The sequence below is a fragment of the Pelophylax lessonae genome, assembly GCF_965119305.1.
Source record: "Pelophylax lessonae genome assembly, chromosome: 9".
NCBI lineage: Eukaryota > Metazoa > Chordata > Amphibia > Anura > Ranidae > Pelophylax > Pelophylax lessonae.
In genome coordinates, this window is record NC_138776.1 from 86,421,337 (window position 1) to 86,446,844 (window position 25,508).

The 25,508-nt window shown below is 45.8% G+C and overlaps 1 protein-coding gene across 1 annotated transcript in view; it reads right to left on the bottom strand.

The window, feature by feature from the left end:
- LOC309563535 (uncharacterized protein) overlaps positions 1–25,508 on the bottom strand; it is an 85,219-nt gene that overhangs the window by 33,941 nt on the left and 25,770 nt on the right. The window contains exons 2-4 of the mRNA XM_082267986.1: positions 20,446–20,521; positions 11,573–11,704; positions 10,361–10,484 (exon numbers count right to left, since the gene is read on the bottom strand). Coding sequence (XP_082124112.1) covers positions 10,361–10,484; positions 11,573–11,704; positions 20,446–20,521 — 332 coding nt within the window. The remainder of the gene's footprint in view (positions 1–10,360; positions 10,485–11,572; positions 11,705–20,445; positions 20,522–25,508) is intronic.

The following is a 25,508-nucleotide window of genomic DNA, read 5'->3' on the forward strand; positions in this document are numbered from 1 at the left end:
ACTCACCGGTCTAGAGAAAACGTGGGTACCGCTCTGTGACAGGAAGCCTCCCACTCTGAGTGGGGGTGCCATCAGCCGAACAGGACGCTAGCAACACGCGGCGTACTGCAGTTGAGACATCCCAGCGAAGTAGCCACTACGCAGGCTTTGTCCCTGAGGACAGGTCGTTTGCGAGGTCTGGGCGTGCGCATATAGCCTGCTAACGCTCGATGGCAGGCTGGGATTCCGTAAGGCTCTAGGACAACCAGTGTGATTCCCAGCTCCGCAAACGCTGTAGTCTTCCGAAGTCTAAGCGCAGGAACAAATAAAAAGCTAGAAGTGTGAAGAAAAATCACTTTGCAGAAAAAAAAATTAAGAAGAAGAAGAAGAAAAGGCTGAGACTACAGCCCCAGCCAAGGGAAGCCTGCCTACTCCTAACTAGGCAAAAGACAAACTGAATTGGGAATGCTGCTAGCAGGGGGGTATTGGACCAGAGGGACAGCCCCCTGTAGGTGTGTCTATGCAAAGTTTTTGTGAATGTTTCTAACAAAATCTTCTGCCTAGCTTACTCCTGTGGATAAGACCAATACCCAGTAGTGAAGACTGTATGAGTGGGCGGAGACTGTCAGAGGACGAAAGAGAAATCTCATTTTCTTTTTCGTTCACTGACGGACACAGCTCCTGATCTTAACCATTGGGACGTCCCAAAGCAGTGCTAAACATAAGAGGTGGGAACAGCAAAAAATAAATTCCCAAGGCTAAACTATAGCCAACCAGGTAAACAGGAGCTCAATCAAAATAACTGGAGCCCACCTGAAATAAACAATACACCCTCCAAGAGGACCAGGTCCTCCAAACCGCAGCCTGCAAAACCTTGGGGCCAAAAGAAGCATCCGCAGATGCCAACACATGCACTTTATAGAACTTTGTGAAAGTGTGCACAGACGACTAAGTGGCCGCCTTGCAAACATGCAACACTGACACCGGATGACTGAAGGCCCAGGAGGCTTTGCACACCAGAGTAAAGTGCGCCTTGACAAGGATAGGAGAAACCTGACCCTTGATGGAATAGGCCTGAATCAGTTTGTCTGATCCATCTGGAAATCATCACAGAGGGGCACAAATAGGGAGTATGATTTCCTAAAAGACTCCGTAGGTGCAAGGTACACCCTAATCGCCCGGACCACATCCAAGGCATGCAAGGCAGTTTCCTTTGGATGTTTTGGCCTGGGACACCGAGAAGGCAACATAATGTCTTCATTCAAAATTAAATACAGAGGGTAACCTGAGGAAGGAACGACAAACAGGGGTGAAGAACTACCTTATCTTTGTAAACCACCAAGTAAGGTGAACGACAGGATAACGCAGCCAATTCCAACACCCTGTGCGCAGAGGTGATAGCCACCAAAAAGACCACCTTCTGGGACCGCGCATGCAGGGGAATCTCCCGAAGATTCTCAAAAGGAGGCTTCTGGAGGACCGAGAGCACCAAGAGGTCCCAAGGCAGTAACGGAGACCGCACTGGAGGACACAAGTGCCGAACTCCCTGAAGAAAAGTACACATCAGGGAGTGTGGCCAGGGCCGTTGAAAGAAGACCGCCAAGGCCGACACCCGGTCCTTGATAGTATTCAAGGCCAGTTTCTGTTCTACCCCAGCAGCCCCCCCCCCCCCCCTTGAAGGAAGGTCAAAACCTGAACCACAGAAAAAAGAGCAAGCATGTACCCCAAGAGACTCACACCACGCGATGTACGTCTCCCACGTAAGATGGTGGATCTTCTTGGAATACCTAGCTATTAACAGTGTTGGAATCACCGACTCAAACAAACCTCTAACCTTCAGCACCTGGCGTTCAACAGCCAAGTCGTCAAACTCAACGACTAAAGCAGGATGAAAGATTGGCCCTTGGGACAGCAGATCCTCCCTGAGAAGAAGCTTCCAAGGAACGTCGGTAACCAGCCGCACCAAATCAGCATACCAAGCCCGGCGAGGCCAGTCCAGGGCCACTAAGATGACCGGAATCACTTCTGCCTCAATCCTGCGTAAGAAGTCTTGGAAGAAGCTTGAGATGAGGGAAGGCGTAAATCAGACGATATTGAACCCCATGGGGCCACCAGCGCGTCTGTGGCGCCCACCAGAGTGTCCCGAGAAAAACCTATGCACTTTGAGCCGAGATGCCAACAGATCCACCTCGGGGATGCCCCACCCGAGACACAGCTGATGAAACAAACACCTCCGGATGAAGGGACCACTCCCATTGGTCCAACGCCTGCCGACTGAGGTAATCCGCCTGCCAGTTTTTCCCCCGAGAATGTGTATGGCGGAGAGGACTGGAATTAAACGTTCTGCCCACCTTAGAATGCCAGCTACCTCCAGAGCTGCCAGAACACTTCCTGTGCCCCCCTGGAGATTGCCATAAGCCATGGCATTGTCCACTTGAATGCGCACTGGACATCCCTGAAGACGATCCATCCAACGATCCAGACACAGTCTGATCGCTTGGAGTTCCAGGACATTGATCGGTAGTCTGGACACTTCCAGTGTCCAGGCCCCCTGAGCAGAATTTTGGCCAGGGACGCCTCCCCACCCGGACAGGCTGGCATCTGTGGTGACTACTGTCCAACACAAGGAGTCAAAGCGCCGGAGAACAAAGCCACCATATCAGGGACTCTTTCGTTCCCTGGCTCAGCAGGATCGGATTGTCCAGAGACTGCGGATTCTTGTCCCATTTGCCCAGAATCTCCTTTTGCAGGGACCTCCTGTGCAAACGGAACCGCATCAAAAAAGGTAGACACCATCAGGCCCAGCACCTGCATGCAAGTCCAGAGGGATGATCATCTGCTGGACAGCAGGAGATGAATTGCAGCCTGCAGTTTCTGGAGTTTGTCCAGAGGAAGGAGCACTCTGGCTAAGGCAGAGTCTGGAGTCAGACCCATATAGTCCAGCTTTGTGGATGGAACCAGAGCAGATTTCGGAAAATTCAGAATGCAGTCGTACCCCCTCAGAGTTCGTATGGTGATCTCCAGGTTTTAGCAGTAGGAGACTCCGCTTGCAGAAAGAGGTCGTCCAAGTAGTCCAGTACCGCGATCCCCCGCTGGCGTAACAATGCTAGCACTGAGGATAAACAAGGAATCTGATTTCTGAATAGACTCAATCCCCATTAAGTAAACCATGATGGATTGAACCACATCCAAAGAATGCAAAGCAACCTCTTTCGGATGCTTTGGCTTAGGACATAATGAAGGCAACACAATGTCTTCATTTAAGTGAAACCCCAAAACGACCTTAGGAAGGAACAACTGACGGGGACAAAGCACCACTTTGTCCCTGTGAACCACCAGGTAAGGCGACCAACAGGACAACGTGGCCAGTTCAGAAACCCAGAAACCATAAAAGCCACTTCTGTGACAAGTTAGGCAAAGGAATATCACAAATATTCTCAAAGGGCAGTCTTTGAAGGACCGACAGCACCAGATTAAGGTCCCACAGAGGCACCAGGGACTGCACCAGCAGGGCCACATGGGGAACGCCCTGCACAAAAAGGTATGAACCAAGGAATTTGCAGCCAACGGCCTTTGGAAGATGATTACCAAGGCTGAAATCTGGCCCTTAATAGTACCCAGAGCCAAACGCTGTGCGGATACCGAAAAGGAACGGGGGAAACCCCCCTAGACTCACACCAAGTAATATACGATTTCCAAACTCAATGGTAAATCTTCCGAGACGTAGATTTCCTAGCTTTCAGTGGAGTGGGAATCACCGTTTCTGACAACCCTCCTCTCCAACACCTTGCTTTCAATAGCCAAACCGTTAAAGCCAGCGACCGTAAAGCAGGATGGAAGATCGGACCTTGGAACAGAAGATCTCTCCCCCCCCCCCCTATGGTTCATTAGAATTAGGGACGGAGGTGTGTGATTCACCAGCATCCCCCCTTAATTTTTTTCATATCTTGAATTGCTATACATTGTTTTGAACATCATGGCTTCTTACTCCATTCTTCTATATCTATCCCCAGTTTGGGCCTTTATATGTTGTTATTTTTGTTGTTTTTAGTTGCGGTGTTGTCCGCGGCTCTGTCTGTTCCTGGGAGCTGCGATGCGCTCCGCCGGCTTCCTTTCCCTCCCCTCCTCCTCTGGCCTGGTTGGAGGCGTGGGACTGGGAGGTGGCTGCAGCACATCGGCGCCACGCATCTCCGTGCGGACCTAATGTCACTCTTGGCGCCCGTGTCCTGACAGGGGATATCCATCTGTGTTTAAATGGGTAGGCTATACCTGATGGCTCTGCCGGCTTGGCAGCTTCCAGTTTGCTTAGGCACTAGCATGACGATGGGGGGGAACCCTGCTCTTAATCTTTGCAGGTATGTACCTCCTCTTGGTTCACTTCTCAGCTCTATCACCTCTATATGCTTTTGTTTATTACTTCATATGGCTATGTTTAGCCATTACTCTCATTTTGATGCATCACAGTTGTCACAGATGGCTATTTCTCTGCACGCGGCTTTATTCCTCTCCTATTGTGTTTAGGTGGTCTCCACACGTTTCCACGGGTACAATATCTTCACACGGCTATTTCACTCATTGGTGATCTACATGCTATCTATCTTGCTCTTTATGCCTCTGGGTTTATACACTCCTAATGAGGTGGTCCTACGATATGTCTGTCTTAGTACTATTTCACATCTTTGGGTTTTGGTTTCTTCTTGATCTCATCCTAACCCCACCCTTGTAGCATTTTATCATTTTACTATACTTACCCATGCAGTTTTTTGCTACTTCTATAGATACATATTCACGTTGAGTGAAGGGTTTGAGATCCTCTATGGAAGAGCCGCCCTGTACACCTCTGATTCCACATGCCTGCTTGATGTGTGCGGGCTTCGCTCCCTCAGCTACCAGGCAGGACATATCCCCGGATGATCTGTTACCCTTAAATACCTTATATATTTGACACCTTAATGTAAGTCATATTTTGAATGGTTTGAGACCTTGTGCCTATTGGATATATATTTTTCATGTATGTACATTATTTCTAGATGCTTGAATTATGCCTACTCCTGATGACGTGAAATCTGTTCACCAAACGTTTTGAATTCAACACAGGCAATCTCATGATTACAAGCTTATATATGCAAATCAACTGCTTCATGACCGTATTTACTATTTTGCATCAATATTTCATATATTATAATATTTTTTTATTTTGTATCATTGTTATGGTTTTACTTACTTTATTTGTACCATTCATGTGTATCCCCATGTTATGGGTTACAGATGCAACAACATTGGTTCTATACTTACGAGTCTATTGATTTTTTCCATTGGTTTACATACTGTAATAAATCTACTATTGTATCATATATTCGCTTCTTTACTTTCATGCAGTCTTATCAGTATACATTAGCTGGTCACACCTCAAATAAAGTCCCACTTTTAGGTTTGTCCTTTTGCGTTATTGCACACAGGGATGGAGACTCTGTTGGTCATGGAGTCTCATATAAAGTCCCAACCCCCCCCCCCCCCCCCATGGTTCATTTTCTGAGAGCATGCCGCCAAGGGGCATCAGCTACCAGCCTTACCAGGCCCACGTACCAGGATCGACAAAGCCAGTCTGGAGCCACAAGAATCAGCGGAATCCCTTATGCGTCGACAGAAGTTGTATTGGAAGAAAGGCATAAATCAGACGATACTAACCCCAGGGGGCACCTAGAGCGTCTGTGGCATCTGCCAGAGGATCCTGAGACCTCGCAACAAATCTTGGAACCTTTCGGTTGAGGCGAGAAGCAAGCAGGTCCACATCGTTGGAACACTTCCGGAAGAAGGGATCATTTGCCCGGGCACCGAGCACGACAACTGAGGTCGTCCACCTGCCAAGTTTCCACCGCAGGAATGTGCATAGCAGAGCGCTAGAAAAAAAGCATTATGCCCACCTTCGAATACCGGCCACTTCCTTTTGTGCCCCCTTGGTGAATGATGTATGCCACGGCCATGGCGTTGCCCGATTAAATCCTCACCAGACACCCCTGCAGACGATCCGTCCACTGAGACAGGAATACCCTGATCGCTCGAATTTCCAGGATGTTGATCGGTAGACAGGATTCCTCCCTAGACCAGAACCCCTGGGCCATTACCATGCTCAGAACCCCTCATCACCCGGATAGGCTGGCGTCCATAGTAACAACTGTCCAGAACAGGAGGAGAAAGGCTTTCCCTTGTCGGAGTGCCAGGAAACTGAGCCACCAAAGCAGAGATCCTCTCGCATCCCGATTCAACAGGATCAACTTGTGCAGAGACTGGGGATCCTTGTCCCATTTGGTTAGAATCTCCTTTTGCAAGAGCCTGGGATGAAACTGTGCGAACGGAACAGCTCCGAAGGTGGAAACCATCAGGCCCAGCACTTGCAAGTTCTGAGAGCCGACGGACGATTGGACAGCAGTAGCCGAATCGCATGTTGCAATTTTAAGAGTTTTGTTTTCAGGAGGAACACCCGGCCTGAGACTGAATCCAGAATAAGCCCCAGGAAGTCCAACTTGGTGGACAGAATCAAGGCTAACTTTTGAAAATTCAGAGTCCAGCCAAACTCCTGCAGAGTTCTCACTGTGATGTTCAAAACCTCCTGCGGGACACGACAATTCTGCCCTCAAAAGATGATCGTCCAGGTACCCTAGTACCGAAATCCCCCGTTATCTGAGCAAGGTTAGCACCGGAGCTAACACCTTTGTGAAAACCCGAGGAGCGGAAGCGAGATCAAAGGGCAACGCCACAAATTGATAGTGTTCCTCCCCTATGGAAAAACGTAGCAAACGTTGATGCCCGACGTATAGATCGGGACATGAAGGCAAGTGTCCTTGATGTCGATGGAGGCCAGACAGTCTCCTTGATGAATAGAAGTCACAACCGTACGGATGGATTTCATTCTACATTTCTGAACCCGCACAAAAAGGTTTAGGGCCTGGATTGGGCGAACCTTCCCCTCCTTCCTGGGTACCGTTAAGTTAAATAAAACCCTGAAACTGTTCTGAGGGTGGAACCGGGTCTATTACCCCTTGTGACAACAATTCCTGCATGGCTCCCAGAAGACCTTGAAGCCGATCGGCGGACAGACTCAGATTGGAGGGGGGGGGGGGGGAGAGAGAACCTTCCCTTCCGGTGGCAAGGATCAAAATTCAATGTTGTAAGTAACCTGATCGAATCAACTCTAGCACCCACTTGTCCTGGATAAACAAGTTCCATGGGTCCGGAAAGAACCGAAGATGTCCCCCCACCCCTATAACGGGTGAGGGCGTCCCCTTCAGGCTGAAGAAGGCTTGTCCACGGGGCCAGAAGGACCCATTTTGGACTTACCACCCCCCAGTGCCTTTTGAAACCCCGAGAAGGAACGAGAAGATTTTGACCCTTTGTCCTGCGACCCCGCTAGACGAAAAGGCCGATTGTGAGCAAAAAAAAAAAATAGGACCACGCTTACAGCGGGGCTCTCTGCTCTTAGAAACCTGCAAAAACATGGTGCTCTTGCATCCCGTGAGCCCCTTAAATGATCTCTTCTATGGAGGCTCAAAACAGACGGTCCCCCACAAAGGGACGATCTGTCAGAACCTTTTTTGGAGGCTTGGTCCACAGACCAACATTTCAACCAGATCATGCAGCGTAAAGTCACCGACACTCTGCAGGCCAACGGGGCCGCATCACAAATGTATTGCGATGGCAAACACATGACTTAGGAAAGAAACCGCCATGGAGAAAAGATGGCGGACCAAGGATTCAGTCGTTCTATCCGTTGGATCTTTAAAGGACGGAGCATCCTCTACTGGTAGTAACGTAACTTTATTTAGTCTAGAAACCTGGGAGTCCACCACCAGTGGTAGCGTCAGTTTCTTCAAAAGAGACTCTTCAAAAGGATAGCTCCTAGCAAAACGCTTAAGTATCCCAGCCATGCGTTTCGGACACCCCCACTGACTAGTGACAATCTCGTCAAAATAAGCAGGCAAGGGGAACACTTTAGTCGCTCTGGATGGCCTGTGGGTGCCTAACTGCACCGGAGTAGCCGACGCCGCATTCACTGCGTCCTCCATCTTTAGAGAGTTTCTCGTACTGAGCATCAGTGCTTCTACCAGCGCTTTCTCATGCATGGAAGAGGAATCATCCTCACTATCCGAGCACTCGAGGTCCATAGACGCAGAACCTGTTGGGTAGCTAGCATCCGCGGTGGCCATTTCAGCCTCAGAGTCTAAGGAGGGGGTGGATGAGGCAGGTGAATGCGGAGGGCGCTTTTTGCAAGACCAGGTCCACTTTAGTCACCAACGACATCAGGACCACCGTCATGGCCGAATGAGACCCCGAGGATCACCCAGAGGGGGTCTGGTGGTGAGATGTGTTCTGCAGGCTCCATGTACTCTGGTGTCACAGCGCCCCAAAAAAGCCTATGTATATATCCAAGTATATAACTAAGTTGTAAGCAGCCCACAATATTGACACCAGTGGAACTACAAGTTCCTGCGCTACTGCCTGCGAAGAACGGGGCAGGAGATACCCCCAGGACTCACCACCACCACGTCTCAGATGAAATGGGAGAGAAAAGTGTGCCAGCAGCAGCACGCCGATCCCAGGAAACAGGATGCCGCCGTGCCACCACTAGAGGTCGCTTCCCACTCTCCACTCATCACGGCTACAGTAAAATGGCTGCTGCTGCTGTCCAAGCAGCCACCTAAAACATGACCACCGATACTCAGAACATGGCGGTCGTGACGCGCGAACCAGCTGAAGAGCAGTCTGGCATTATACTCAGGCTTCCGGAAGCTTACCGCAGAGGACCGGATATTCAGATTCCCACATGCCCCAATCCTGCACTATCACTGAAGTGATGGTACAGAGAAAACACACATACCAATCACCGACCATCCTGAGATACAACCCCTACAGAGGGAACCCTGGGGGGGGGGGGGGGGGGGTGAAATGGGGGAAAAGTGAGAGGAGGACCCAGGAGACCTACCGACGCCAGGAGGATCCCACAGACACCCCAGTATCCCGAGGGGGCGGGGCACTACTTACCATACTGTAGGAGCCAGGCTGGGGTTCACTCTTAGCATGTCAACTCCCCATCTCAGCACAGGGGGGTTGCTGCAGCCCAGGGGGGCGCTAAGACTCTGGCCGCGACCAGGTTGTGTGCCTCCAAGCGAGGAGTCCCACTCGTGGGCCAGTCCCTTTCAGCGGGACCCTGTCGCGGCCGACCTACCGCGGAGCTAAGGCCTGCACGTGCTCGCTGGCCAGACTGGGACGACCGTAAGGATTTAGGATATCAAGTCCATCACCCAGTCGGGCAGTTGATTGTAGTTCTCACAGGAACAACTTGATTGTAGAAAAAAAAAAAGGAAAAAAATTAATTTTAAAAAGTAAAAAAAAAAAAAAAAAAAAAAAAAAGTGCCAGGACCAAAGATCCCAGCAGGGAGCTAGGTCCTTACTACTGACTAGGCAGAAAGAAAAAAAAAAGATCATAGATCAGGAAGTGAGAACCTGGAGCTGCGCCATGGGCATAGTTAAGCTTTGTTAACTTTTGTTAACCCTTTTCCGCCTAGTGTCCTACTCCTAGGAACTACAGCATAACCCATCCGTCTAATGAAGATATGAAGCTGTGTCCATCAATGGACGAAAGACAATATTTTTTTATCCCCAAAACTTTGGGCTTTTTTTCCCCCCTTATTTAGCAAAAAAAAAAAAAAACCTCAGTGGAGATTAAATACCACCTAAAGTAAGATCTTTCTCAAAAAATTTCAAATAAAATTTCATTTGGGTACAATGTAGCATTACCGATTGTCATTTAAAATGTGACAGTACTGAAAGCTGAAAATTGACATGTGCAGGAAGGGGATGAAAGTGCCCAGCATTAGGGTAGTTAAAATTAAAAGAACAATGGAAGTTTCAATACTTCAATCAACAATATATACTTTTTGTATGTATTTTTGGCTCAATATACAGATTAGTCAGCCTTTTATAGGAAGTTAAGGAAGAAGTACAAGTGCTAGCACAATACAAAGGTGCAGCACCAGGGAAGTACGCATACCTACACATGAACTATACTAAACATGCTGGAGGTCCACTGTCATAAACACCAGTCATTTCACACTAGAACAGGCTCAGTAGAGAGCAATGTCCTTCAACAGGATGACCAGAGACAACTGTACTTTCCAGAAGTACTTATCAAGTACTTTTAGTTCTCATTATTAATCGTCTATAAAAAGTAAAATATAATTCCTGTTTAAGTTTTCAGAGCTGATAAATAGCTCCAGTGCAATAACTAAGCCACAATATAAAATTATGTTTTAAATCACTCAAGTGGATCCAGACACATTGAACACGTGAACACAAAGAAAAAAGTGGCAGAAGGCCAACTTACCATTATCTTCATTGGCAAAAAGAAACTGTCTGACAAGTCTTTTGAACTGATGGACTGTTGCATCATCTGGGATTTTGAGACCCGCTGTGTGTAGCTTCACATACTGCACACTTCGAGGCAAATCCTTTGGGGGGGGGGGGGGGGGAATGGTGAAAACAGTTATACGTTTATATATTTACAGTTATAGATACTTTCTTCTGAAATTCTTGTAATTATACTTCAGTATACCATAGCAACATCTAAAAAAAAACAACACTGAAGCAGCAGATTTTGTGAAAATGTATATTTGTGTCATTCTCAAAACTTTTGGCCACGGCTGTATTCTTTCTCCAGAGGAAAAGCATTCAATGAATGGTGGACTGGCAGATGAATGGCAAATCCACCTCCTCAAATCACAGAACACGTTACATTCTGGGGAAGACTTCAAGTTCTATTTGGTGACTGGAAGGGGAAAGCGACTCTTTCACACTTGTAGTGGCGGATGTTAACCCCCAGCAGCAGTGCCAGTAGATCAGTGCTGGGGGGGGGGGGAAGAAGATTTCTACAATATGAAGCAGCCAGCAATGGGACACACATCATTAGGAGTTATGTCCCTGGTGGATAAAAAGGTTACGAAACATTTCTCATGGAAATTTTTAATTGGCTGACAGTTCTTCCTCAAATGATTTCAAATTTGTATACTGGCTGTGGTTTACAATTTTTTTTAAATAACTATCAGGAAATCTGAGCCATTTATAAAAGGCAGAACAATGGGCAAATGTAAAAATTACATATATGCTGGAATTGGAATGACTAACACAGCAGTGTCAGTTCTACCAGCTTTACTACCCTAAAACCAAGCAAGTAGATTTCTTGTTTTACATTTCCTTTTACATGGCGACAACACTAATGTTTTGACCCTGTCAACAGGGTACTGTTAGATGGACAAATTATTTACTTTTGTTGAAAAGGGAAGGTCACACACTGGGGGAAGGTCACACACTGATCGAAAATGAGCCAGTCCCTGTGGCTGAATATCCATTCCATCTATGCCCAGCTTAATTGTTAAAGTTTCTTGCACTCTCGACTGAACTGGTCAAGCCATCTAATGGCTGGTGTCATAACTGATCCCATGTGCAGCACCATGGCAACTGCAGATCAAACAAAGGCCAAGATGGTAAAGAGGGTTTCCGCTTTACCAGACCAAAAGAAATGCGTTACTTTAATCTTTACCTTAGTTGTATAGTAGCGTTCGGTGTTTGTCAAATCTATGATCAGTCCAAGTTCTTCATTTTGGGTGCGAATTGCAGTCACCAAATCCTTAGGGGTAAATTTCTGGGTCTGTGTCACACGTTGATTTGTGGCCTACAATGAAGACAGTATAAAATCACATTATTTTATAGACATAATCCTTCACTCAGAGACCATGGACAGTCTCACTTTATCTCCAAGGATATTGAGGAACTTCTACAAAAAAAATAAATAAATAAAATAAAAATATTTTTCTCCTGTAGCTTCTTCCACAGTAGAACACACTTCAGACACTATATGAGAAAAAAAAAAGTACACACAATATGGAAATATTACTAATTAGCATTACCGTAAATACAACAATCCCAAACCATGTGCTTCTGCTGCTTGTAAGTCTATGAAGAATATTTATTCCAAAAATATTTTTGCATATTAATATATTTTCCACATTTTTTGCATTACAATACATTTAAAACAGTACAGGGTCCTATTTTGTCACAATGTTCTATTGAGCAGTAACAAAACTGCAGAGAGATGCATTCTTCCGCATACTTCTAGCCAAAACTTATTTTTTTATAGTATTTAACCACTTAAGCCCCAGAAGATTTTACCCCCTTCCTGAACAGGGCCTATTTTGTGATTCGGCACTGCGTGACTTTAACGGACAATTGCGCGGTCGTGCGACGCTGTACCAAAACTAATTTGGCGTCCTTTTTTTCCCACAAACAGAGCTTTCTTTTGGTGGTATTTGATCACCTGTGAGATTTTTTGATCATGCGCTATAAACAAAAAAAGAGCGTCAATTTTGCAAAAATAACAATATTTTTCAAATTTTTTTATATGAAATTCCCCAAAAAAAAAAATGTAAAACTCAAAATTTAACATTTAAGGCCATTTTTTTTTTACCACGTTTGGTAAAAAAAAAAAAAAAAAAAAAATAATTGCAAAAAGATTATTCTGATTGGTTTGCGCAAAAGTTATTGCGTTTACTAACAAAGGGAAAGATTTTTGTCATTTTTGTTGTTTTTTTTTAAACGCGTAACGGCGGCGATATGTGTTTTTTTTTTGCGGTACTGCGACATTGCGGCGGACAGATCGGACCCTTGACTGACATTTTTGACACTTTTGGGGTTACCAGTGACATTACTACAGTAATCAGTGCTATACATATGCACTGTTACTGTAAAAATTACACTGGCAGTGAAGGGGTTAACTTTTTTTGAGAGGGAGGGGTTAAGTGTGTCCCTAGGGGCGTGTTTCTAACTGTGACTTGATGTGTAAGAACAGTGATCAACGGTCCTACATAGTAGAACCGTTTGATCACCATTCTTACACAGGGAGAACCGACAGGCGGCTTTGTTTACACTAGCTGCCTGTCTTTCTCCCGCTGTCACGGACGATCGCGAGTGCCCGGCGGACACGCGCGGGGGGGGGGGGGGGGGCGTGACCGAGCGGGAGCACGCATCCGGCAGCGCTCGCTCCCAAAACCCTTACAGGCTAGTGAAGCCTAGCGTAGCCCTACGTCGCTCCGCCTGTGAGGGGCTGACTGCCGACAAATAGTCGTGCGGCAGGCGGCAAGTGGTTAACACAGTGGATTAGGCCCCTTTCACACATACGGTCCGTTCAGCTCAGTCACGTCAGACAGCAATAAAAAAAGCCTTCAACCAGGCTGTACTTCTGCTTTAATATTGTAAACATAATGCCTTAAATTCTCCCCTGCAATCATTAATGTGAGCGGAGTTCAGCATCATGTGCCAAAATGAAAAAAATCAGTTTTTCTACCTTTATTTTGCAGTATTCAGTGCTGTCACATGACTTAAAATTCCTCTTCCTGCTGAGTTCAAGAACAGTGAGCGGGTTACTGAAAGGTAGTGACAGCCGGGGAGGGGGGGGGGGGGGGGGGGGGTGACAGTGCACATATACAGTATAGCTGTGCTTTGAATGAAGACTACCATATGTGAAGAGAGCTGGACACAGGGCAGTGTAGCTAGAAGTGCCCTGGGGTCTCAGCTCACAGTCTACAAGGATCATAGTAAAGGATCATAGTACAGGCAACCACACTAAGTCTATGTTTCCACTACTGCGACTAATCAATGGCACCCGTACACATCTATGCAACTTTGAAAATCAGCGACCTTGAAAAAAGGTACCTGCACTACTTTGATGCAACTTTGATCCAGAGAGTGTAATGTTGGATCAAAGTCGCGATAATGGAAACAGACTAAAGCTCCTAGACTAGTGTGACTTGTCATGCGACTTTGGACACACAAAGTCGCATGATAAGTCACAGCCCATTGATTTCAATGACACGCGACTTTGAAAATCAGTAACCTTAAAAAAAAAAAAAGTACCTGCCCTACTTTGATGCAACTTATGATGAGACTGAGTGCAGCTTTGATCCAACTTTACACTCTCTGGATCAAAGTCGCACTCTAGCCTAGTGGTTACATTTCTACTAGTGTGACACTTAAGTTGCGAGATTTAGAGTGCGACTGAGTGCAGCTCTGATCCAACTTTACACTCTCAGGATCAAGGTTGCATCAAAGTAGTGCAGGCACGCTGATTTTCAAAGTCACATAGATAAGAACGGGTGCCACTGAAATCAATGGGCTGTGACTTGTCATGTGACTGTGTCCAAAGTCGCATGACAAGTTGCACTAGTGGAAACAGAGCCTAAAACGTATTTTCTCACATGTAATGAGCAATAGAAGGCGATCTGTATCCTAAACTTTCAAAAACGTTCCTTCCTTTGTACCTTATTTCTTTCATATAGTGGGCTGGTCACGTGACCTCCCCCCCTCCTCTCGCTTGCTCTCTAGAGAAGCGGCTAGCCTAAAAGAGGCTATGAAGACAGGAGGAAATCATAGTGAAGGATAGGAGGGATAGGGGTGGTACTGGGCAGGTCTAGGCATGCCTGTCTAAGAAAGACCTACAACCTTTTCAGGAAGTAAAAGACAGCTTAGCAAATTCAGATAAAAGGGAGATAGCATTGTCAGTGAAGAACAGGAAGAAACTGATTGTCCAGCTTAGATAAGACTTTCTAAGCTACACAAGCAGCTAGCCAGAAAATAAATAATATCAAAGATAAAGACACTTAACATACTATTATTAGGACATGTTTTATTTTTACTGGAGTTTCCCTTTAAAATGTTTTGTCTGGTGATGGGCTTCATAGTACAACTTTACCCAAAATTTGGTTTAAAAGGTTTTTATTATTTATATAGGTATCAAGAATTAACCACTTGACGACCGTAATATGTATATACACATTGCAGTTTTCAAGTGGTTTACTGGAATTATATATAAATATAAAATTGCAGCACAAAAAAAAAAAAAAGTGATTTTTGACTTACCGTAAAATCCATTTCTCTGATGTTCATTGACGGACACAGCTCCTGATTCTTAACCATTGGATTATACTGCCCCCCACAAGAGTAGGACACTAGGCAGGAAAAAAAAACTTGACTATGTCAGTCCAAGGGGGTATACACCCACTCTCAGCTATAGGCACTCAGTTTTGAGAAATGGATTTTACGATAAGTAAAAAATCCCATTTTCTCTTTCATTCATTGACAACACAGCTCCTGATTCTTCTTAACCACTGGGATGTCCCAAAGCAGTGTTAAACATGAGGGGTGGGGGGGAAAAAAAAAAAAAAAAAAAAAAAAAAAAAAAAATCGGAAAAAATTTCCAAGGCTAAAATAACCATAGCCAACCAGGTAACATAGCTCAACCATAAACTGGAGCTCACCTGAAAATAATACACCCTCAAAGAGGACTAGGTCCTCTAAACAGCAGCCAGCAAAACCTTGCAGCCAAAAGAAGTATCCGCAGATGCGAACACAACCACTTTACAAAAGTGTGCAACGACGACCAGGTGGCTGCCTTGCAAAACCTGCATCACTGACGCTTGAAGACTGGAAGCCCAGAAGACACTAAGTACCCTAGTAGAGTGCGCCTAAACAGGGAAAGGAGGAACCTGACCCAATGCAGCAATAGGCCTGAACCACCGTCTGTCCGCTCCATCTGGAAATTGTCGCAGAAGAAGCGGACAACCCTTTGTGAGGTCTGTCCATGAGCGCAAATAGAGAGTCTGACTTCCTAATAGACTCCGTAGCTGCCAGGTACACCCTAATTGCCCGGACCACATCCAAGACATGCAAGGCAATTTCCTTCAGATGTTTAAGCCTGGGACACAGGGAAGGCAACACAATGTTTTCATTCAAATTACAGTCAGACAACCTAAGGGCTCTTTCACACGGGCGGTCCAATCAGATCCGCTTGTCAGTTTTTTAGGCGGATCTGATCGGATCCTCCATGTTGCTCCTCCATGTTGCTCTATGGGGCAGCGGGTGTCAGCGGAGACACCTCCACTGACACCCGCTGCCATCCGCATCCGATCCTGTGCTGAAATCTGGACGGATGGAAACCCTATTTTTCCATCCGTTCAGTAATCGGAGCGGAGCGGATCTGATGAGAGTGGACAAGCGGTCCGCTCTCATCCGATCCCCCATAGAGGGCAGCGGGTGCTGAGACACCTCCCTCTTCGCTCTGCGAGCGGAGACGGAGCTGTCATCCGCCCGGCTCAGCGGGGATCGCGGATCGATCCCCGCTGAGCAACACGGATCCGCCTACGGAGGCGGACCGTGTGAACGAGCCCTTAGGAAGGAATGATGGACAGAGGCAAAGCACCACCTTATCCTTGTGAAGCACCATAAGGTGAACGACAGGATAAACGCCGTCAGTGCCAACACTCTGCATGCAGAGATGAACGCCACCAAAGAAGGGCATCTTCTGGGGCAACATAAGCAGGGAAACCTCCCAAATATTTTCAAAGAGAAACTTCAGTAGAGTTGAAAGCACCACATTAAGATACCAGGGGGGCAACGGAGCTTTGGAGCTCGCATTGAAGGAACCAAATGTCGGACACCCCGAAGAGAAAAAAAAAAAAAAAAGGTACACACCAGGGAGTGTGTGGCCAAAGGGCGTTGGAAAAAAAAAATGCCAAAACCCGATAACTGGCCCTTGATGGTACTCAAGGCCAATTTTTCTTCAAACCCCCCCCCCCCCCCCCACGTTGAAGGAAGGTGGAGAGCCAATCCACCGAGGAGCGGGGATGAACCCCAAGAGACTCACACCACACGATGTATGTCTTCCACGTACAATTGTAGATCTTCCTAGGAGGTAGATTTACAAGCTTTTAAAAGCTTAGGAATCACAGATTCAAACAAACCTCCACCCTTCAGCACCTAGCGTTCAACAGCCAAGCCATTAAAGCCAGCAACTGTAAAGGCAGGATAAAAGATTGGTCTTTGGGACAGCCAATCCTCCCCGAGATGAAGTCTCCAAGGAGCATTGGCGACCAGCCGTACCAGATCGCCGAGACCAGTCTGGCCACTAGAATGACCGGAATCCCTTCTGCCTGAATCCTGCACAGAGGAGTTGTGGCAGAAATTTGAGAGGGCTGGAACTAATCAGTCAGCCCACCCTAGAATTCCAGCTACTTACCGAGCCTCCAGGACACTACTTGTGCCCCCTTGGTGATTGACATCGACTACGGCCGTGGCATTGTCTGAATGAATTCGAACCAGACACCCCTGACGATGATTGTCCGATGAGCAAGACAAAGTCTGATCACTAATCGGCAGTCATCTGCTCTAATCTGCTAGAGTCCAGACCCTCTGAGCACGTCTGTGCTGAGGACGCCTCCCAAACCAGACAGGCTGGCATCTGTGGAGACAACTGTCCAGTACAAGAGGATTTCCCTGTCGCAGCGCCAGAGAGTGAAGCCACCTCTTGAAACTGTGGATCCTTGACCCATTTCACCAGAGATCTTGTGTGGAACTGTGTAAACAGACCACCTCGAGGGTGGACACCATCAGGTCCAGAACGCGCATGCAAGCCCAGAGGAATGACGGTCTGCTGAATAACAGAAGCTGAATTGCCTCCTGCAATGTCTGGAGATTTTTCGAGGAAGAAACACTCTGGCTGAGGCCGTGTCAAGAGTCAGACCCAGATAGGCATTTTATGTGGACAGAACCAAAGCAGACTTCTGAATGTTCAGGATCCCACCAAACTCCCTCAGAGTTCGCAGAGCAATCTCCAGTAGTTCATCAGAGCAGTCCATCAGAGCAGTCGGAGACACCGGTCGCAGAAGATGATCCTCCAGGTACCCCAGTATCGTGATTCACCCCTGACTCAAAAAATGCCAGCACCGGGACGAACACTCCTGTGAAGACCCGAGGGGCAGAGGTGAGACCAAAAGGTCAGCACCACAAACTGATTATGCTACTCGTCCACGGCAAAACGGAGGAAGCGCTGGTGGCCAGCACATATTAGAATGTGCAGGCAGGCATCCGTAATGTTGATAAAAGCGAGAAGAAAGCCCCCTAATGTAGGAACACCACCACCATGTGAATGGACTCTATGCGGAACTTATGTACTCGCACAAGGCAGCTTAGTGCCTTGAGATCCAGAATTGGACGTACCTTGCCTTCCTTCCTGGGGACTGTAAAGAGGTTTGAGTTAAAAAAAAAAAAAAAAAAAAACACCTTGAAAATGTTCCGAACACGAAACAATCACCCTTTAAGTTACAAGTCTTGCACTGCCCCAAAGAGACCCCAGTAAGTGATCTGGGGACAAGTGCAGGTTGGAAGGAAAAAAACCTTTCCGGAGGACAAGACCAAACTCGATCTTGTAGCCTGACTTCGTGGACCCACTTGACCTGTACCAGGGAGGTCCACGGATCTGGAACCAACGAAGACATCCCACCACCCCAGATATCGTTGAGGGTGCCCCTTCATGCAGAGGCAGCCTTGTCTGAAGGTCTGGAAGAGCCCGTTTGTGGCTTACCAGACCATGTCCTCTTGAAACCTCTGGACTTTTGATCCCTAATCTTGAGATCCTGAGAAACGAAGAGGCCGCTTAGGAGCCGAGGAGAATGGCCCACGTCTACAATGGTACTCCTTGCCTTTGGTAGCCTGTGGAAGAAGAGTACTCTTCCCCTTTGAGACCCTTAATGATGTCATACAAGCAAGCTCCAAACAGCATTTCAGCCAGACAATATGCCAAAGGACCACTGCTGATACAGAGTCAGACAGCCTAGAATCAAAGGAGCCGCATACAAAGAGGCATCACAGACAAACTGTAGCCCATGGACCAACCGGTCCACCAGCTCTGCAAAGACAGAGGGAAACTATTCTCCCTGCAGGTCCCTGCTAGAAAGGTAGTCCACTCGGTCCGAGTTCATGACATCAGGGCAATAGTAATTACCAGCCTAATTGCCGAACCAGCCACAGCGCACATATGGCAGGCCAGAGCATCTGCCCTCTTATTAGCTGGATCTGTAAAGGTGGGGACTCCTCAACCGGAATGAAGATAACTGAATTTGACATGGAAACCGGCGGGTCCACTAACGGTGAGACCGTCCACCTTTTACACGGTAAATCCTCATAAGGGTACCGCAAGCAAAAACACCAACCACTGCTTTTTGGACAACCCCACTGTTTGTGGTAATGTTGTCAAGGTAAGAGGAACACCCTCGCCGCTTTGGAGGGCCTATGGGTGTCAAAAAAAATACTGGTGCTTATTTTAGCGCGATTAGAGCAGGGGAATCATCCTCACTATCGGAGCACCCAGGGTGCGTGAACGCAGACCCAGTAGTGTCACTATATACTGAGCTCTCCCCAAAAACATAACAATCAGGGGAGGCCGCCAACTGGGATCCCGTAAAGGGGACGTCGGCCAAGGGTCCACAAATAAACCACCTATTGGATACCGCAAAAAACAGGGGGGGGGGGGGGTCACCCTCCATAGGGGACATAATAGAACATAGCCCCCTTAAAAGGGGGCTGCCCAACATGACGTGGACGCGCAGGCAGGGTACCCTCGTTAAAACAAGGCAGATGCATCACACAATAATGGTGGCAAGACTGTCATTAAAAATGAAGCACCCCCACAACGCCAGGGAGGTACTAAGCTGACCATCTGGCCCAGCAGGCCGCAAGCCACGGCCTAAATTTTTGCGGGGGGGGGGGGGGGGGCAGCCGGAATTGCACAGATCCTCAGCCCAGCAGATGCCCAAAAAGAAGAGTGGGGGCTTCAGCTACACGTACTGGTGCCTGCACCACCACACACAGGGCAAAGACAACATACCAATAATGCAATCCACACAAAAAAAAAAAAAAAATCACAATTTTATGCAGACTAGTAGGCAAATACCAAATACTAGTGGTGATTTGACATATGCTGAGGGGGGGATGGTTATCAGTATATTCGCTGCTGATAACCTTACCCCTACCTGCCTATCAGCAGTAATTGTATCTTCCAAAACCGGGAGTAGGGAGCAAGAGGGCACTCTGTACTACATCCAGAAAGAGGCCATTTTTAAGAGACTGTCTACACCATGGGTATCCAACCTTTTGGCTTCTCTAGGCCACATTGAGAGTAGAGAAATTTTCTCGGGCCGCATATAAAATATATACTATAGTTAAAGGTATATAAGTAATAAAATGCTGCGCCACTGCGCCCCCCGCACTAGTTTAACACAACTAGAGGATGATCAAATTAAATGGAATCAGTATACAGAGGTTTACTTCTTTTGAGAGACAATAAAAGGAACACTCTAACCACCATGACCACTTCAATGATTTGAAGTGGTCATGGGGTAGGAGTCAGAAACACTGCATATGCTCCCCCCCCCCCTCTTAGGCAGCCTCTGCCTACCATTAGTTGGAAGCTGCTGTGACCATGCCCCTGACCCAACTTCCTTCCTCCCCAGCAAAAGAAAAATTGTCAGGTGGCAGTGGGCACGCCTGGTCTACACAGAAATTATCAACACACAAGCATTTACTTACCCCTTTCAGTGGTACTTTGAAGGCAATAAACCGGGATCCTGGAACTCTAGTTCCAATGGCTGTTAGAGAGCGCCACCTGCAGAAAAAGAAGTAGCTGTTATAGTGACTTAGAATAAAAGCAAGAACTAAGGCAATAATTATGGGTTGGGCTAAAGTCTGAAACCCATCACTATATTAGCACTTTCCATCACAATGTAAATTGATCTGGATGGAAGCCAATCTATCCAGCCAGGCCCAAATCAAGCAAATGTATTAATTCAAACATACTATGTAGCAATGTACACAAGTCTAGCAAACAGATGTAAGAACTTCATAACGTATAGTATCAAATTCCCACAAAGTTTAACCAGCAAGTAATTTAATGTCTATTTACAATTTATGTTTGATTTATTGCACCCTAAAGCTTTTGTATCAGGCATGTTTGTGCTTATTTTAATGCACCATAGGGCTTCTGTATGAGGCATGATTCTTATCAGAAACCCAAAAGATCAACAGGGGGGAGGGGGGGTTTATACTAGTACTGTTGTGCTTGTCTACATAATCATTTGTTTAAATCTGTATCATTTTCCCCATATACTGAACAAGTTAGGCCCCTTTCACATGGGGCTGAGCAGGTGGATGACAGGTCCGTCTCTGCTCACTGTGCAGAGATGGACCGGTCAGAGGTCACTCTCCTCTATGGGGAGAGCAGATGAAGAAAACGGACAGCCTGTGTTTTCATCTGGTCCCATCTGATCCGACAAGCTGGCCGGACCAGTTTTAGGAAACCCAACATTTAGGAATAAATATATTTGTTTGGTTATTCATATATTGCTCATTAAATGTACCCTGTAATGTTTTAATTGTGTATGCTGCTGCGAATACCTGGGGATCCTGCCAGTTTCTCTGGGCTCCAAACTAATTACGTCAATCACGAGAGCAAAATCATGCTAGCATGGACAGTTTGCCTCCCAGGGATTGCTGCTAGAACCTACAGGACACCATGCTAGCATATGGTGTGTATGTACTGTAGTCAGCTTTGTGACCATGGTCCCCAATCAGCCCTGCTGGGCTGACTGACAGGAGAGAGCCCTTGCCGCAAAACTGACTCTCAGTAAAATGTGGGCACAAGACCGCTATCCTCCCCTTCTTGTTGCTGACCCGGAAGTGACATGTATGACATTACGTCCGGGTCCCTGTTGACAGTTTCTGGGAAAAATGTAATGCAGTGCAATGTGTATTCCATTACATTCAGTCGAGCAGACTTTTAGACCCTGGATGTTTTATTGAAGAGAATCTGTCAAACAAATAATCCAATAAGGGTCTTTTTTTTTTTTTTTTAATTGTACAAAATTAAAGTTACACCCAATCACATAAAATCCCTCCCTCCCACCCAAACATATATGCATGAACAAATGTAAATACGCCTTGGAGTGCCTACGCCTGAAAACGTTGATTGCGATACAGGGTACATATCACCGCACACGCTGGAATGAGTAATAATTCTAGCACCAGACCTCCTTCAAACGCTTAACTGATAACCTATAAGGGGCTTTAAAAACTTTCCTATGGAAAATATAGGGTACTGAAGTTTGCCTTTATTGCACAGGTACACACAAATTTATAGTTTAACATGTTGGGTATCTATTTACTCGCTGCAACCACGGCTTGGGTAATTTTGCTTTTCCCAGACCTTTGTAGTAATATTGTGTGACATAGAAAATTGTAACTACCACTAGTTTATTTTCTAGGATATCTGCTTTCAGAAAATATAGTTTTTTTGGGGTTTTATGTAATCTTCAGGCCTAAAATTAATTTTTTAAAGTCTGCAAAAAAAAAAAAAAACGACTCTGGCCACGAAAGGGTTAAAGGATAAGTTCACCTTTGGGAACACGTTCTACCCGTAAGCTTTGTTTGCTATGATCGTTATACAGGATTTATATCTTGCCAACAGTTTGCACAATTTAACTTAGTTACTGGTTCCTAACTTTTTTAGTTAGGAAACCATTAAAGTGTATCTATGGCCAAAATGTAATCTCATATACTTATTTATACATTGTATTTCAATTATTTCTAGCCTGCTCCTATAAATTTGAATGATCTTGAAGTATGTAAACTTACTTTGTGAGGATCCCCATAGGACACACACATGAATTCTGACACCTACTCATTATGCCCTGCGAGTAGGCACTGAGGTGTCACAGAATTCCCAGAGCCCACCTTCTTAACTACAGAGGAGGAGAAATTGAAAGTAAACTGCAGAGGGGAAGCTGCAAAGCATACAGGGAAAGGGAATCCAGGAAGTTGTGGAAAGACAGGTAGCACTCACAACATGAAAGATTTTTCAAGCAAGCTTATATCCAATGGTCTAAAATATTGCTTGTATTATTATAATGTTGATGTGTTAAAAAGAAAACCTGTCATGAGGTGATCAAGGTCCCCAGAGACACAAGAAAAAAAAGGTATGGTCCAGTCAGTAATGGGGAATACTGCTGACTGGTCATTTCCCATCTACAGATGTTTTGGGGTGGGGGGTCTTTTTAATGAAAAGATAAGTTCACATTTAAAAAAAATAGATGCACGTTTTTGCAGATAAAAATGAAAAAACCCAGGGTGCTGCATAGTAACATGTTACTAAAACTGAACTTAGCCTTTAACATTTATATGTTACATGCATGGCAGTTGGCTGACATGTTATTACGGTAAAGAGCGATCGGCAATACTCAAAATGCCAAAAGTAAGTATATTGTGCCAACTGCCTAGTGAATACTGGATCTATTTTATGCTACTTTTAATACATTGGCCTGTGGCCTCCCATTACCTCGTGGTTGATATCGATAATGGCTAAAAATGCGGCCCCACACAAAATTGTAAACTTACAAAAAATGTTGATTTTCATTTTTTTTGTAAAAATGTGTTTACACCTTGCAGCCGATGAAAAGTTTGACAGTCTCTCTTTACTGGACTTCTATAAAAGTTATGTTCCCAAAGAAAAATCTCCCACTCTTCACAATCACTCTTTAGGTCTCTTTCACACGGGCGGTCCGATCAGATCCGCCTGTCAGTTTTTTAGGCGGATCTGATCGGATGCCCCATTCAGCCCTATGGAGCAGCGGATGTCAGCGGTGACATGTCCGCTGACACCCGCTGCCATCTGCATCCGATCCTGTCCATGAAATCCGGACGGATGGAAACCCAATTTTCCAACCGTCCTGGGGATCGGATGAGAGCGGACAGGCGGTCCGCTCTCATCCGATTCCCCATAGAGAGCAGCGGGGGCTGCCTGACTTTCTCTGCTCATCAGCTAACCTTATTGTTCGTGTATTTTATGTGTGGCCCAAGACAATTCACCTACTTCCAATGTGGCCCAGAAAGGTCAAAAGGTTGGACACTCCTAGTATAGAGCTATTCTGTCATTTTAGGTTGTCCTTCAAATTTGACCACAGTATATTCAAGAAGCTCATCATGTCACCCCCATACCCCCTAGCTTCTTAAAAAGCTATGCTTTCTAAAGCAGCGTCTTCACCAATTTATATTATTGAAAGCTCTCAACACCTTGTGCACATTGCCCATCTAATATACCCTCAAATATCTGCAAACTTCCTTCCAGTATGTTCTAAAATGTGCTAGAGGACTTTTTGGGGGCTGACCCAATAACATGACCTAATTCTAACATAAGACAGAATTCAGAAAGTAGGGGGTAATTATTCTTACTCTGAATGGTCTAAGGTTATCAGTGGTGTACACGTAGGTTCAGTGTAAGCCCCCTACTTTTTAATATCTATAAATTATATAGGGTCTGGGATTAAAAGTACCATTTCAGTCTTTGCAGATGACACCAAGCTTTGCAGTGGAATAACTTCTTTACAGGGTGTCTCCAATTTAGAAGCTGACCTCAATGCACTGTTTCATTGAGCAACTATGTGGCAAATGAGGTTTAATGTTGATAAATGTAAAGTTATGCACTTGGGGGGCTAAGAATATGCATGCATCATACATACTAGGGGGAGTAGAACTGGGGGAATCCATAGCTGAGAAGGATCTGGGTGTTCTGATAGATCATGAGCTTAATAGCATGCAATGCCAAGCCGCGGTTTCAAAAGCAAGCAAAGTCCTGTTTTGCATTGAGAGGCATGGACTCCAAAGAGAGAGAGAGAGATCTCATTTTGCCCCTGTACAAATCATTAGTAAGGCCTCATCTGGAATATGCAGTTCAGTTTTGGGCACCAGTTCTTAAAAAAAGGATATCGGTGAACTGGAGAAAGTGCAGAGAAGGGCAACCAAACTGATAAGAGGCATGGAGGAGCTCAGCTATGAGAAAAGATTAGAGGAACTGAATTTATTCTCTCTTGAGAAGAGATTAAGGGGGCATATGATCAACATGTATAAATACATAAGGGATCCATACAGTGAACTTGGTGTTGAGTAGTTCACTTTAAGGTCAACACAGAGGACAAGGATGCACTCTTTACGTCTAGAGGAAAACAGATTTCGTCTCCAAATACAGAAAGCTTTCTTCACCGTAAGAGCTGTGAAAATGTGGAATAGACTCCCTTCAGAGGTGGTTCTGGCTAGCTCACTAAATTGGTTGAAAAAAGGCCTGAATTCTTTCTTGGGTGTACATAATATAAATGGGTACTAATATTTGTAGGTAAAGTTGATCCAGGGAATATCCGATTGCCTCTAAGGATCAGGAACAAATTTTTTTCCCCTGCTGTAGCAAATTGGATCATGCTTTGCTGGGTTTTTTTTTTTTTGCCTTCCTCTGGCTCAACTGCAGGTATAGGATTGTGTATGTGGGATTGTATGGTTGGGTTTTCTTTACTGTTTTTTTTTTTTTATTGGTTGAGCCAGATGGACTTGAGTCTTTTTTTAACCCGACTATGTAACTATGCCAAAGTGCAATAAATCATACCTAGCAAATATGCTTTCACCAGTGCCCTGCCTACAACAAACTGTCCTTGAAAAAAACTGAACAGAGATTTGTTTTTGTAGTGCTAGGACACACAGTATGTCAAACACAAAGCCCGTGGTCCTCGTACCCAGTTGAGAGAAGGTACTAGACTACAGTGGGGATAGAGTAG